This window comes from Acartia tonsa, chromosome 9 (assembly GCF_053477335.1).
Source record: "Acartia tonsa isolate MP-2025a chromosome 9, ASM5347733v1, whole genome shotgun sequence".
NCBI lineage: Eukaryota > Metazoa > Arthropoda > Copepoda > Calanoida > Acartiidae > Acartia > Acartia tonsa.
Window position 1 is genome coordinate 33094729 of NC_137268.1, and position 15197 is coordinate 33109925.

Genomic DNA, 15197 nt, shown 5'->3' on the forward strand with positions numbered 1-15197 from the left:
GTGTGACGTCATAAAAAAGAGTGAGATGAGAGGAAAAGTGGGAAAGGAAACCCCTAAAAAAGAGATGGATAATCGGTCATTTTTATGACGTTACATGGTTCATTTTTGACACAATTTGGTCTTGGTCCTTTTAGACTTTTCGCTTTTATAGATGTTGTCATCCTTGTTACTTCCTACTTCGCATAGCAAAAATAAAGCCTATAATTTACAAAGATTTTAGAGTCTCTTATGTTTATACAATTCCGTCAAAAATGTGTTTGTAAAAGCATAGTTTTTTTTGTTTATTGTAATATTAATATTGCGTTTGATACAATTATATGTGGCACAAGTTTTTGACAATACATGATATAAGGCAGTAAGGTTTTTCAGATTTAAGAATTAGGATGGTTTTAAGCTATTTTTCTATCCCTTCTCAGTCCCCTTGAATACAACGCCCCTGAACGCTAGGGGCTAATTCGTAAGTTTAAATATAATGATGAACTTATACATATTCGTTTCGCTATAGCTGATTCTGGTTAGATCTTGGAAACGCTCTTGAAGCTCTTTTTCAAATAGTTTTAAGTCTGATTTGTATGTATGGCAAAAGTAGCTACTCAAAAGATTGTGTATATGTATAACAAGGATGACAAAATCTAAAAAAGTAAAGCCATATTATAAAATAGGATTTACAAACATTGATAATTATAGAGAATATTATTTAAAGTGTAAAGATTATAAAATAAATTTAGAATCCTAAATAGTCAAAATTTTGTGGTAAAAGATACTAATTAATTAACTTGCCTCGTCGTTTCAGGAGTCTTCAGGAAAGGCTTAAAATTAAAAGGATTGTTATTGCAAAATTTACTCTCAAAGCTATCCGCCCCACCGTACTGAAGGACATTCGTACATATTGAAAGCTTTTCTACTAACAACATAGGAAGGTATGTATGTATGAATGGATATAGAATACATGGATAGTAGGAGAGATTCTCGCATACCCTGATAATTTGTTTCTCCCCTCTTCCCCCATCCTCACTCCCAAACATGAAGAAACTTATAGACCAATAACTGAGGACTATATTAGCAACCTTAATTGATGACATAAAATACCCCCTGTCACAATATCCATGTATTCTTTATCCATTTATTTATCTGTATAACTAGGCTCTATGTTTCATGGTTTAATATATCCAGTGAGAGGATCACAAAACCTATCTTTCAGTATTTTTCAAAAAATCAAGAGCCAGACCCAATAACAAATCAAGGACGTCCAAATTTGTATTTTTTTTTGTGGGAGGGGGGGGGGGTGAGGTATGATAAATTTTTTTTTAATAATTCCAAAATAATTTGGGTTGCAAATTCGTTCGGGAGGGGTAAACACCTTGGACGTCTCTTTAACTTTGAAAACGTGTAACTATCCCAACTATGAAATCTTGCATGGCCATATTAATAACCAAAACAAAAAAATTTAAACGAAGAAAACTTAATTAATAATAACTTTCTTATGTTGATACAATAACAGCATTAAACGAATACTAAACCACTGCACACGTCCAATTATGATAAGTTTATTTCTTATGAAGATCTACATTATTGGTGAAAAAGTTAGAACACTTCTGGTTTGTATAACCAAATCAAGATTTGATAAAAACAATTTTGATCACAAGCGTTTTTCGGTTTTGTGAGTGTTTCTCTCTCTCTCTTTGGCGAGGTTTTATGGTGTTTTTAACACTATGTAACCACGAAAAATTCCCATTAAGGTCACCTCTTAATTGCAAGCCCTTCCTAAGCTTGAAAAGTGAGCATTAAAGTATTTAAATTGTCTGCAGTATCTTGTTGCGTAGCTACTCTATTATCTGTAATTTGTTTCAGGGATCTAAAGGGATAAGACAGTGACCGTTAAATTGATGCACATCTCCAATGATGATACACAAAATTACTACTTTTGAAGATTACAATTAGTGTTTGAAACGTTTGAACACTTAACTTATTTAATTCAAAATTCACTAAAATCCTCAAATTTTCAAACCAGCGAACCGTTATTATAAAACTAAACTTTGGGAACTAAAAGCCTATTGTCCTCTCTCTCTCTCTGAATTTGTTTGGTAACACTCCAAATAATATTGAATTAAACAAACAAATCAGCGAATGTGAATGGGTAGGTGGTAACATCCTGAGAAAATAGCTTAAAACCAGGAAGATAATTACCTTGCATGATTCCAAAACCCTAAGGTTCATAAGGTCTTAAGATTTACACGGACAGACAAACAAACATTAAAGATCATTTAGTCGACGACATAATCGACATAAGCTTAGGTGTTTAAATTAAACATTTATAATGACATGAATTATTAACTAAAGTGATAATTTAGATTTTATCTTGTAAAATAAAGATTTATTTTTTTGCAAAATTGTGTAATTTAGAGATGTCTAATCTATTCCGCATAATCAGTAAATGTTTTATATTCGGAAATAGACACAATAATAACTGAATTAATGAGTCAGTGAGAGAGGTGGCATTGGGTTGATTATTATATAGACCCCAAAGTTTTGTAGCAACGTTTTCTTATTCGGTAGCTCACTAATTTATATTGAATGTTAATTGATTGGTTTAAGTTGAGTGTTCAGAAGTTTTTACCACTAATTGTAATCTACAGAAGAGGTAATTTTATGTAACATCATTGGGGATTACTTAATCTTGTCGTGTCTAATTCCTTATATCCTGTTCTAATGATTTAACAATATGTATGAAAGAAATCGCACACCAATTTATAATTTAGCTATAAATCTGTTCTTGCAACACTTATGCAAATAATATTAAATTGTGTCCCTACGAAACTTACAAATTTTCTTAAATCAAAAAGCAACAAGGAAAGTTTTGTCCATTGGAAGAACACCATTAACAATCTTTTAAAGAACAGAAAACTTGGGTATAGTCCCTTTCGGAACATCGCACCTTATGGGGCGATTCTTCGTATTTTTCACAGTAGCTTTTCTCCTATTTCTAGCACCTGCGGGGGGCTCTAACCCTGCGGAGCTATTCACCTAACCCTGTGGGGGCAATCACCTAACCCAATATAACCTAACCTAACATAAAATAACCTATAAAAAGCCATTTTAAAAATACGACGAATCGCCCCGAAAACTTTAATAGAATAAAAAGTGATTTGAGACTTAATTGTTTTAGTAAAAATCTACCAATATTTTGCAAAAAATCTGCGAAGCAAAATTTGAAATTATTGTAGTTGTGATGAAACATCTTTGAGTTATAAATAAACTTAATGCGTTGACGAAATATAACAGAACATTATATATTGCTTTTAATTATGAATAAACTTTTAGGACATTTTATGAATTTCCCCATGTATCTCCTCCATGAATTTTACCACTGGTTTATAGTAAATATTTTGGGGAAAAGGAAAAAAGGGTTAGGTGGGTTAGGTAGATTAGGATTTTTTTTAGGATAGAATACTTTAAACAATTCTAGTTGGAACCAACAAAAGCTTTAAAAGTCCACAATTTAAGCCAATTGGATAAAAAAATAAGTTTTTTTTAAAGATCAGAATATTTAACAGTACAATTTCCTTCCCTCCCTTGAGCCAATAAACAATAAATTTTCAGCCTTTTTAAAATTACGCTTTAAGACCTTTTTTTTATGGGCAAACTAATATTCTAGTTTTAGAATATGTAGCTTATTTAAGTTCGTTTTATGAAACATTTATATATCTTTAAAAATATCTAATTATTAATGTTGTTGGGACTCTAAGAAAAGAACACAAAAAAACAGGTCTTATTTTGGACATTAAACTGCTAAATGCTTCACATTTATTATGGAAGTATTAATTCTACAGGTGTTCGTTTTCCTTACTCGTTTAAAGATTGATACGTGTTTATTAGACCCACTTACTTTTAAGTAAGAAAGGGTTCCAATACATTAGAATTAAACATGATGGCACAAATTATTATTACGACGTAAAATTCTGAGTTTAGAAGTTAAAGGTTTATTTCTATCTTAAATTGTAGTCTTTCTCTTTATCGACCCTGTCACAATTGTTAGCATTCTATATCTGCATAAAAATTCTAACCCCCAACTTTGCTTGTTTTGTTCTTGTTATATAAATCCACCAACTCAGGGATCAAAAGGGATGAGACAATGGCCGATAAATTAAAGTACATCCCGAATAATGATACACACAATTTCTGTAGATTACAAGCCTCTGGGAAATCAACTTTTTCTTTACATTACATTCTTTACTTTACAATTTTTAAGTCTTAACCTGACCCAAACATGGTAATCCTTCTTTTCATAAAATCGTTTTAAAGCATCCAAACTAATTTAAACTTGAGGTTAGTCGCGGCTAACGCGCGGCTGCCGAGCCCTGGTGTTCTGTATTCTAATTAAAGATCACAGTGCGCTGTAATTAAATATCATTGAAACTCACTTTTTTCATGTCAATTTTTAGGCTTTTTATTGGGCCAAATATAAACAAGGAAAGTTATGTCCATTTATTGCGAAGCTAAATATATAATTTTTATATAAAAAAAGTAATAAGGTATTTATGCTGTAAGTTTGTTGAGAAAAAAAAATTAAATTTTTCTACAATCAAAAAAAATGTGTTTCTAGCCACTGCGGGGAGGGGTCTAACTTGATTGTTTTACTTAACCTAACCTAACCAAAATTAAGCATGTATACGCTTTTTTAAAGTTTCTTTTTTTGTTGAAGCGATAATAGTTATTGATCTTATCTTAAGCAATGTAATTTTTCAGGGATCTAAAGGGATAAGACAATGGCCGATAAATTGATGTACATCTCCAATTATGATACACAATATCATCCATTCTGTATATTAAAATTAGGGTTTGAAATGTTAGGATACTCAACTTGATTAAACAACTAATAAAAAAAAAGCTGTAAAGCCAACGATTAAGAAACGTTATTATAAATCTTTCGGGACTAGTGCAATAAATAGCCCATTGTCTACTCTCTATTATTTATCCTCTTTCAGGATTTAAGGTCATTTTAAAGCTAAAACCAAATTATTATATGAATAGCTTAGTACATGTACACTGTGTATCTACGTAGTTGAAAATATGAAACATTCATGACATAATATCATAATCTGGGCAAAAATTTCCATATTTTAAGCACAAAAACAAGTAGACCCATATTTGGGAAAATCAACCATTTCTCCAGTGAATACCCTCCACGTTTAAGATACTTTTCTATAAAACATTTGTGTTTTTATTACATCAACATAAGGCTCCAGTAAAAATGTAATAAAAAACCTCATTTGATAATATGTTCACAATCATTTAAATTTAGTTTAATCAACGACTTGTCGCTAAATGTAGCCCATTAATGCCATTATTCATCTATAATTGACCATTGAAATTTTTTTCGAACATTAAGTTAATAACCTTACAAGTTAAGTAAAATAATAAAATGTAAATACTGGATTTTGGGGATGCATAGAGTTGTCCATTAAAACATTTCTAGGATTTTGCCCATATTTTCTCGCCTAGTTATTATTATCAAGCTTAATAGCAACTTCTCACTTCTTTTTGCTTGGGGTGCAGCCACTCTTTAAGATGTCCGTCTGTTGGTCAGTGGAGTTTGAAAAAGTAAAAAAGAAAAAATAATGGAATGTAAACTTATCTTTTAATTGTTTTTATAAAAAAAAGTGTAATTTACAGTTAAGTCTGAATTAAACTTCAATGCCATAGAGGTAGTCTTGATTAATTTGAAAGTTTTTAGAATTTTTAAATCCAATAATGAACGTAATCATCCTTGTTATTAAATTTTAAAATTTCTCTTTCTAAAAAAAACCTTATCAAAACTGACCATAAAACGTAAGGCCAGTGAATTTTGAATTATTTTTGCTCATGTAAAAAAAAATTAACCTTTTTTTGCTGGGTTGTCAAAGAACATTTGATTTAATATTAAAAAAATATTCAAATGTTTTATAGGTTATTTTAAGAATAAGTTTAAATGAAAAAATATTAGACGTCTAAGGATAAAATTCTACTTACATCAATGTTATTTTCCTTAATTTGATTTTTTATGTTAAAAACTTGTTGGAAATCTACTAAAACAAGGATGTAAACATTTTCAAAAACAAAGCTGCAATAATAAGTTAAATAGAAATTAATTACTTTGCAGAGATATATCATGGCTTGATATTAAGGCTTTTCTAAAAAGTTTTTTTAAAGTTTGCCTAAAAAATAGTAAGTCATATAATTATTGCCATTGGCTTTAATGCTCTAATGGATGTACACTATACGTGGATATTATGACAGGGGTCAAATTGTCGTCAATTTAGCCTGCTAACATGGAACTCATTTATTGGTGTGTTCGTTCATCCAGTAGAAGGGGAGTGGATGGGGGTAAAGTGGATGAAAGGGAAAATTATTATTTTAGCACGTTGCGTGTTTCACTTTATTAGAGAACATGAAAATCTGGTGCCATATCAAACTAAGAATATATCCATTAATGCTCTCTCCATAATATTTTCCTTGTTGATTCTTAATTGGTATACTTTATCGTTGTAAGAATCAATATGTTCAGGCAACTTATAAATGAAGAAAAGCTTTGCGTTTAAAAATGAAAAAAAGATGAAAGAACTTCAAGAAAATTAAATGTTTTTATCAAATTTATTACTGAAAATTGTCGGTATTAAAAATATTAATTCCAAAATATATTTTATGAAACTTTGTTGTTAACTTTGATTTTGCAACATGATCAGACAGTTGGGATGCGCTTTTCATATTAATTGAGATGTTTTTAGGTTAATTTGCATTAGAATTTCAAGTTTAAATTTTTTATTGTTAAAAAAAATTAAATATTTTATTATTATTTGAATAATTGGCATTATTTTATTAAAATGTAAACCATGTTCTTTAATGTATAATATTAAAACTCCCATTTTATGATTCTTTATTAAATAACTATTTTTTATGGATTAAAATTAAGATTAATTTTTAATTTCATAGAACAAATTTTTTTTAACCATTTGAGGTTTAGTAGAAGCAAATCTCAAATAAATCTACCTTTACTTTTTTATTAATATATTATCTAGAAATCTGAACAACCGTTAGTTAAATGTTATCAAAGTGAGTATTTAAGCTTTTTGAAAATAAGGATACTAGCATCCATAAGAAGCGCAACAAGATGAATTTTCGTAAAGATGGACAAACAAAATTTTAATTGGGATGAATTTGTAAATCAATATTGTAACCAAGAAAAAGGTAAAGAATATAAGAAAAGAAAAATACACTTTCAAAGCAAAGATTAGTCCCCAGAAAAACCTACAGACAACCCCCGTCCATTAAAGAGTAGATGGACAACTAGAAATATGTCCAAATGTATTTTATATAGTTCTAAAAGTCCATGCTTTAATTAGACATTGAATACATTCCTCCGAGAATTTATGGCATATTTGAAAGCGGTCCTAGCTAATGCAAAATAAAAGGCAGTGTCCTCTTTGTTTCATCTGGACCATAATATTTTCCCATCCTAAAACGTCATCTAAGATTTCAGACTAAGACTTCAGGGGATATCAGACTGTTGATTGCACTAGTACCCAAAGTTTTATAATACTATTATCTTTTGTATTGGTTTAAAAACTTTGTTAACTTTCATGTGATTTTGGTTTCAAAATTTTTTAACAAATTATTGTAATTTACAGAAGGGATAATTTGTCTGTAATCATTGGGGTAGGGATATACAACAATTTTTCGCTATGGTCCCCTAAGACCCCTGATCCTAAGATAAGTAATAAATTAAAAGATGATTGTTTTTCCTTCTCTACTAAAAGATATTTGACAGCTTTTAAAACCAACAAAGACTTAATTAAAGGATCTAAAGTTTCTTGTTTATAAAACTTTGGGTACCAATATAATTTTCTTCCTGAAACATTTGCATGGCATGTTGATATACCGTCCCATTTGAATAAACAAGGACAATGCCGCGTCAAAGAATACCGAGTGGTGAGAGAAAGAAAGAGGGAGGGGGGGGGGGGGGGGTGGGGTATCTTAATTGTAATCAGGATAACAATCTAAACGACGTATTAATTATGGCATAATACCAGTTCAAGATTATTCTAATAGTTCATGCAATAGTATGAAAAGTAAATCATGCTTATTAAGCAACCTGTATCGAACATTGACGTCATTTATATCTGTTATATAGTGACGTCAATAATTCAATACGTGTTGATCATTTTCAGTATTATTTGCCTTTTTATCATGCATTTTTCCTAAACAAAATGCCATCTAAATTTTAGTATAATGTTTATCTACTTAATTAATTGCTACGACAAGCTGTTATTAACGTTGCAACATGCTATATTAATAATCGTGCACCGTTACCGGTTCGTTTGTTTCTCCGCTGCCGTCTTGCCGCTGTTTTTGACTGTGCAATCCCGCCGATACTATTAGATCGGCGATGTCTGGTAGGTCTGTAGGAAAGTTTTAAGGCTTACAATTTTTAATATGCTATTGTATAAAGAATTTTAGTAATGTTTTAGTCTGAAGCATTAGATTTATCGACAACTACAGAAACGATTGAGGTCTCTATTTTAGATAGGCTTCACATAGGTGATGTTATGGTTTCAGGCTATTTTATTTTCACATTTGGATAGTTTTTTTTAGCTTTTTTTCTAGCCCCTTTAAATACAAAGCCCCTAGATGCTAAAGGGGGACCCGCTAGTATTATTTAAACTGGGAAAATTAATCCATAATATTTACAGTAAAAAGAGCTTACTGTACTTTATACAACCTTTAATATTGACAATAAGTAAAATTTCTTGTACATAGGCAATTTCCTATTTTAAAGTAGTTGCGCTACGAAAAAAGGGATAAATTAGAATTTACATAAAATGCATAAAAAATGTTTTGTCTCTGAAAAAATGCTTTGTTTGTTTTGTATTTGAGAAGGTTAGGAAATGTTTTAATTGAAATTTGAATTTGTTGACAGTCAAATTTTAAACGCCGCATCTCAAATGTTTATTTTTTTGTATGATAAAAAAATACACTTTTAAGTTTTAGGCATTCAAAATTTGATATAATCCTTCTTTAGCCTTTTTATATAATGTTTATATAAAATCTTCAAAATCGAAATATGGCGTGATTTTTCCATGAAAATGTTAAGCGACAATTTTCTAAACCTTTTCCAGACATTTACACATGAAAAAAAGTTTTGCCCAAGGCTATGTATAAAGGTACACAAATCCATTTACAATTTGAAGTAGCAACTACAAGTTGTATGCTAATTTCGCAAAAAAAATCAATGAGGGTTAGGAGCAAAATAGTTTTCTTTGAGTGCAACTATTTCTCTTTGCACTACTGGATCTATATAAAGCTCCCCGTAAATGAGCAAACCAATGCTGAAATCTTTTTAATTCAATTTTTAGACACATAACCTTGGATTTTCAGAAGAAGTATTTTTTTTGCATAGAATAGGGTGTTTAATTCTTTCTGCTAAAATAATTATAGCAAAAGGACATTAACATTTATATACATTCCAATGTTAATTAACATAAAAACATCATTAATTTATCAAAATTATTGTAAAAAAAAGTTTTAACACTGCTTTTAAATAAAACAATTAAAAACTAATAAAAGTCTTTTAGTCTTTAAGTTTTTAAGTCAATAACAGATAATGTTTATAAATTTTTTGGTACTTTAAAAAATTACATTCAAATAACCCCTTTTTTCCCTATTAGTAAGAGTTTGGCTATTCTATAGATATTTTTTTCAGAAACAATTAGACACCATACAAAGAAAAACTAACATGAAAATATTCTGGAAATTGTTACAATACACTTTTTCTTGTAAATGGGCTTAGGGCAAAACTATTTTTTTTTATACACCAGAAATGTATTGATATTGCAAACAATTGATCTTTGCTACTAATAAATTAAAGAAAAAAGGAGTAATGTAAAGAATCTGCTCGTTAAATAATTTTAAAATTGTTGATACAATTTGAATTTTCAATGCTTCAAACGATGGGGTTAAAGATTAATTTATCCTTAGTTAATCTAATCCTTTATATCTGGGTTTCAGAGACTTTTTAATATTTATTTAGATTTAATTTCGGCCGTTAAAATCTTTCCTACAGACCCACCACCGCCCGGCGGTGTTTCGCCAAAATTTGCCGGCATTGATAGCGGCCGATTTTCCCGCGGTCGCGGCTGAAACTGCTTTGGCCGCCGTAACGTCCAACTAGCCTAAGTGTATAAAAAATAGGTTTTAAAAAATTCTCCTAAAAATGTATAAAAAGTGTCTTTCTAAAAAATGAAGGAAAAATATAATTTTGTATTTAATCATTCTTGTGTTGTACTGCAATACCATTTTTAAAAAAAGGTATAAGTAAAAACTTATATTTTGAATCACATAATCAGATAAGATTCGATTGTTAATGTTATCAACATACAAAATATTGAAATTCATAAATGAAGTTAGTTTTATCTAAAAGAAAAAAGCTTTATTGATATAGTAACATTTATGAATCATAACAGTAATCAAATAAGATTTTTAATTCTTAAAAGATAAAAAGAGATCAAGAAAAACACAATAAAGAAGTTTCAAACTAGTTTATGAAACATGATGAAAATCGTTAATATTGAGATGTAAAATTTAATTCAACCTGTTGCATCATAATTTTATAAAAAAAATTTCTGAAAAGAAAAAATGCGTCAGTAATTTGCAATTTACATATGCCTTGATTTTTGGTTTGCATACTCGCACAAATGAAATGCAGATATTATTACAAAGACCATAAAGACTAGCCCCATAATAACCATCAAAAGTTATCATATAAAACAACACAGAATAGTTATTTATTGCATCGTATTATAGATAGATTTCCGCGGATATTAAAATGAAAAATTATGAGAATAAGTTAGTCCAGAGGGGTCGAAGGAACGGGATCACAAAACTACAATTAATTTAATGATTTTTCATTTGAATATTCGTTAAAAAAAGTCTGTAATACGATCTTTGCATGATTTTTTGGGTATGGCTGACAACCGGTTCTAATCCAGCGAATATCAATAGGTTTGGAAGCCGCTAATAAAAACTTAATCTGATTAAGTTGTATGGTATAAACACTGAAGAATCAGTGCTCATTTCTTGCACTGATAGATCTTTAGTTGCTCCTTTGTATATTCATACATTTTAACCAAAATAATAATATCAAAGTAACAGGTTCGCTAACCACTGTACCGATATGGTTTTCCGTAGCCCTAGGATGGTTTATAACTATTTTGGGGGAGGGTACCATACAGCTCTCTAGTCCTTAGAAAAAATTACTCCCCACACCCAAAAATAAAATAAAAATATTATTGGAATTACAATTGAAAGTAGAGGATGGTCGACTTCCCCACCCCCTCAAGGGCCCACAAAGGCTTCTAGAGGCGTAGACGCTGGTGTTATATATAGTAAAAGAAATTAAAGGAACCAAGGACGTCCAAGGAGGAGGGGTAAAGAGATGATTACCCCCCCCCCCCCAACCCCAAATAAAAAAGCTTGGACGCCTGTGAAAGGAACATTATAACATAATATTGTGACTTTATTTAAGTAATTTAAGAGGAGTAACTTTAATTTGTTTGCAAATATTTCATTTTATGGGGATACTTTGTTGATCCTTTGGTTTAGATGTGCAACATTTCGGATACACATAATCATGATAAACATCGGACTATACTCAAATATTGGATGTCATTATATTGGCGACTTGTATAGCAAGTATGTACAGTACATAATACATACTTAATCTTGATTTACTCAAAGGTGCTACTTAATTTTTTGCTGTATGATTTTTTTTTAGCTGTACACAACTTGTACAAAAAAAAAACATAATAAAACCCTGACCTACTAAAAAATTCAGCTTGTTATTTTAGCGATATTAAAATAATTAACCAAATTATTAAATCTGGCTTTAAACTCAACTTATGCTTAAATTTTCTATTTGTTGCTCAAATAAATATCAATGGACTCAAAAATCCAGTTGTATTTTTTGACAACACTCATTTTAGAAAAAATATGAAAGTCAAAACGCTTCTTTTTAAAGTAGCAGATTTTAAGTGTATCCAATTGCAATCCTGTGCATCATGTTTAAAAAGAAAATCAGATTACGTTGCGCCACTCGGAGCCACAATAGGGGGTGCAATCAAGATTTTTAAAATCAATCTAGGTTCTTGAAATGTATCTCTAAATATACTTTTTGACTTGCCTTTAATATTAATTTATATAAAATGAAAATTTGAAAACTTTGTTTACTATTGTCGATCATTATTAAGACAAATTTAATTGTCTATGCAGCAGAATACAAAATTTAATTATTCACATAATTTTAATTTTCCATTGTTTGAATTAAACATAATTCCAAAAATCTGCTAATATTTGAAATATGCAGCATTATGTAAAATTAGTGAAAAATATGAGATTTTAATATTGTATACTTATAAGTAGCGCAGCTACCATATAAGTTATGGAAATCCTACTTCATTTAATTTTAGAAAGTTAAGAAAATTAACCACGCATATGCCTTGTTTAGTAACGAATTTAGAAAAATCAATGTATGTGATTTACTCACAGTACCTGCCAAAAATTGTTTATTTCTATTTGATAGTTAAAAAAAAATTAAATTTGAAGAATTTTACTTTTATTTTTTATACTTGCAAACAACAAAAATAAGTAAAAAGTGCGTGCAGACATTTTTAACAAGAGGGAGGTGTTTAATGTCCCCTCCCCCCTTGTTACGATTAATGTTAGTGATTAGTAAAGCACAATAACCTTACCTGTCCAAAATCAGAAAATCCATTTTGCATAGAAGCTGACGCCATCTGGTTGCGGACGACAGGCTCCATGCTAAAGGGGGCAGCAACCATTTCCGGCTGTTGGGCGGGAATTGCCGCTGGTTCAGGCGACATGCTGAACGGTGCGGCGACAGAAACAGGTTCCTGCTGGTTGCGCACCGGCTCAGGAGACATGCTGAAGGGCGCGGGAGCCGAAACAGGGGTCGGCTGTTTCTGAGGCGCTGGGGAGAATGAGACGGGAACGGGGGAGGCAATGGAAACCGGTTCTGGCTTGGGAACTGCCTCCAGAGGGGGCGGAGAGAAGTACTCGTGCTTGGAGGGCGGAGTTGGGGAAAAGGCTTCCTAAAAATAAATAAACATTTAATATTATTTACTGAACAAGTAAAAAATTAAATAATTGATAATTTTCCAAAAGTTTATTTTTATATTTAATTTTTTGTAAAAATTTACTTCTAAGAGCCCCCCAAAAAATTTTATTTTAACAATAAAAATGATATAAAATTGGCAGATGTAAGAATGAAAACTTTATTTTGATCCTACTGTATATTTGTATATTACATGATTAAAACTGCATTTCAATTTACTGGAGTGGATGTCAACATTTACACAGATAATGTAAATCATTCTAAATTGTTATGCATACATATAATATTCATGTACTTTATATGGAAAATTTTAGATTTTAAATTTTTATTCTTCTGCAGCTGTGTTTAGTGCCCTAGGAAAATGGGGATAGATGTCACAGCTTTTGGCTTACCTATTCTATTGACGTAATAGTAGAGGGGAAGAGAAAGGTAAGGGGGAAAGAAACCTCCTAGAAATGAGATGGGATATAGGGTATTTTCTGACGTTAAAAGAATAGGCAAGCCGAACGCAGTGACATCTATCCACATTTTTCTATGTTACTATAGACAGCTACATTCTTCTTTGTAAATAAATAAATCAGGGGAAAGTTTCAGCTATTTTTAAAAGTAGAAACATAGACCTAAACAATGGCAGATTTTGAGAATTTCGAAAATTTCATGTAATCAAGGATATTTAGACAGAAATGTTTTTATATGGAGAGGAATAATATTAATTAATGTCTGGTTGATAAATTCAATAAAATTGCCAAGGACGTCAAAGCTTTGTTTTTTGGCAGGGAGTAAAAAATCTTCCTACCCATATAAAAAAAAAATAAAGCCTGGAAGCCTGGAATATTTATTGAGGGGGTCGGGTTATTATCTCCAATACTACACCCTCATTGACAATAATAAATGCAATGCTACTCTACAATCTTTTAAGAAATTATGTTGGTAAGTACGTACCTGATGTGGTCCCTTTGATGGAGTTGGGGACTTCATCACATTAGAAGACACATTCTCCTAAATTTCAAGTATCAACTTAAAACAAGAATTTAAAGATTTTGCAAAATATATTTCGACGATTTATTTTAATAGTAAATAAATAAGAATCTTTTATCTAAATAAAGTATAACATTGTCTGTTTGTTTGTCTGTTATAAGAAAACTGCTAGCTTTGATCAATATTATGCATTTAGGCCAAATCATATATAATATTTTAGGCTATCCTAGAAGTTTTCTCAAGTTTTTAAAGTCTTACATGTTACTTTATATTTGTGTAAGGCCAAGGAAACCCTAACTCCTAGGCTAGGATTTTACATAATAGATCTCTAAAATGAGTATTTACACGCGCCTGACAAAGTAGCCAATAAATGAAGGTATCCTACCTTATACTCTTGTCCAATCTCACTCTCCAGATCTGACATTGCAGAGTGAAGCTGATCCTAAGAAAAGAAAATTTCTTCTACAACTATTATCATTCACAATGATGTAAGGAATTATAAAATGAAGTTTCCTTTGATTAAATATTTCTAATACTAACAGAAAACATTGACAATTTTAAAAATCGGCCCCGTCTACGCACGTAGCTGAGTTTTTTTACCCTTGGGTATAACATTATCAATTTTTATTTTTGTTAGTAGAGGAAACATTAACATTTTTACAGGAATTATGAAGTTTTGGTGATTCTCATGAAAATAAGGTTTTAAATGTTTTTTTTAGATCTACGAACTAAAAAACATTTTGAAAAATTCTTCCAATTAGATAATCTTAATTCTAATCTTTCAAGTGCTCCGTGTAAATATGTCTATTTTCTTTATAGATAACAAATTCATCAATGAAAAGAGATACAGAAATTATGGGAAAAAATGGAGATTTCCTTTAAAGTGCGTAGCAAACACAGAAACCCCCTCCCCCTTTTTTTGTAATAATTAAATTTTTTTAAAGTAACGGGTTAAGTTAATTGGGTTGTACCAAATTATTAATTTTTTTTAATCTTTACCTTAAGTTTAGCTTGTCTAATTTCTTCTCCGTGGACAGAAAAGTCCTAAATAATATTT

At 30.4% G+C, this 15197-nt stretch overlaps 1 protein-coding gene across 5 annotated transcripts in view; it reads right to left on the reverse strand.

The window, feature by feature from the left end:
• LOC145328805 (uncharacterized) overlaps positions 1–15197 on the reverse strand; it is a 243393-nt gene that overhangs the window by 91501 nt on the left and 136695 nt on the right. For 4 of the 5 annotated variants that reach the window (XR_013882646.1, XR_013882645.1, XM_080172678.1 and 1 more), the window contains exons 5-8: positions 15140–15184; positions 14526–14582; positions 14105–14161; positions 12780–13139 (exon numbers count right to left, since the gene is read on the reverse strand). Coding sequence is in view for 2 of the 5 variants with exons in the window: in XM_080172678.1 (XP_080028804.1) it covers positions 12780–13139; positions 14105–14161; positions 14526–14582; positions 15140–15184 (519 nt within the window). In the remaining 3 variants the exon portion in view is untranslated. Of the gene's footprint in view, positions 1–8346; positions 8467–12779; positions 13140–14104; positions 14162–14525; positions 14583–15139; positions 15185–15197 lie in introns of those variants that run through there. The other variant, XR_013882647.1, reaches the window with a different exon arrangement.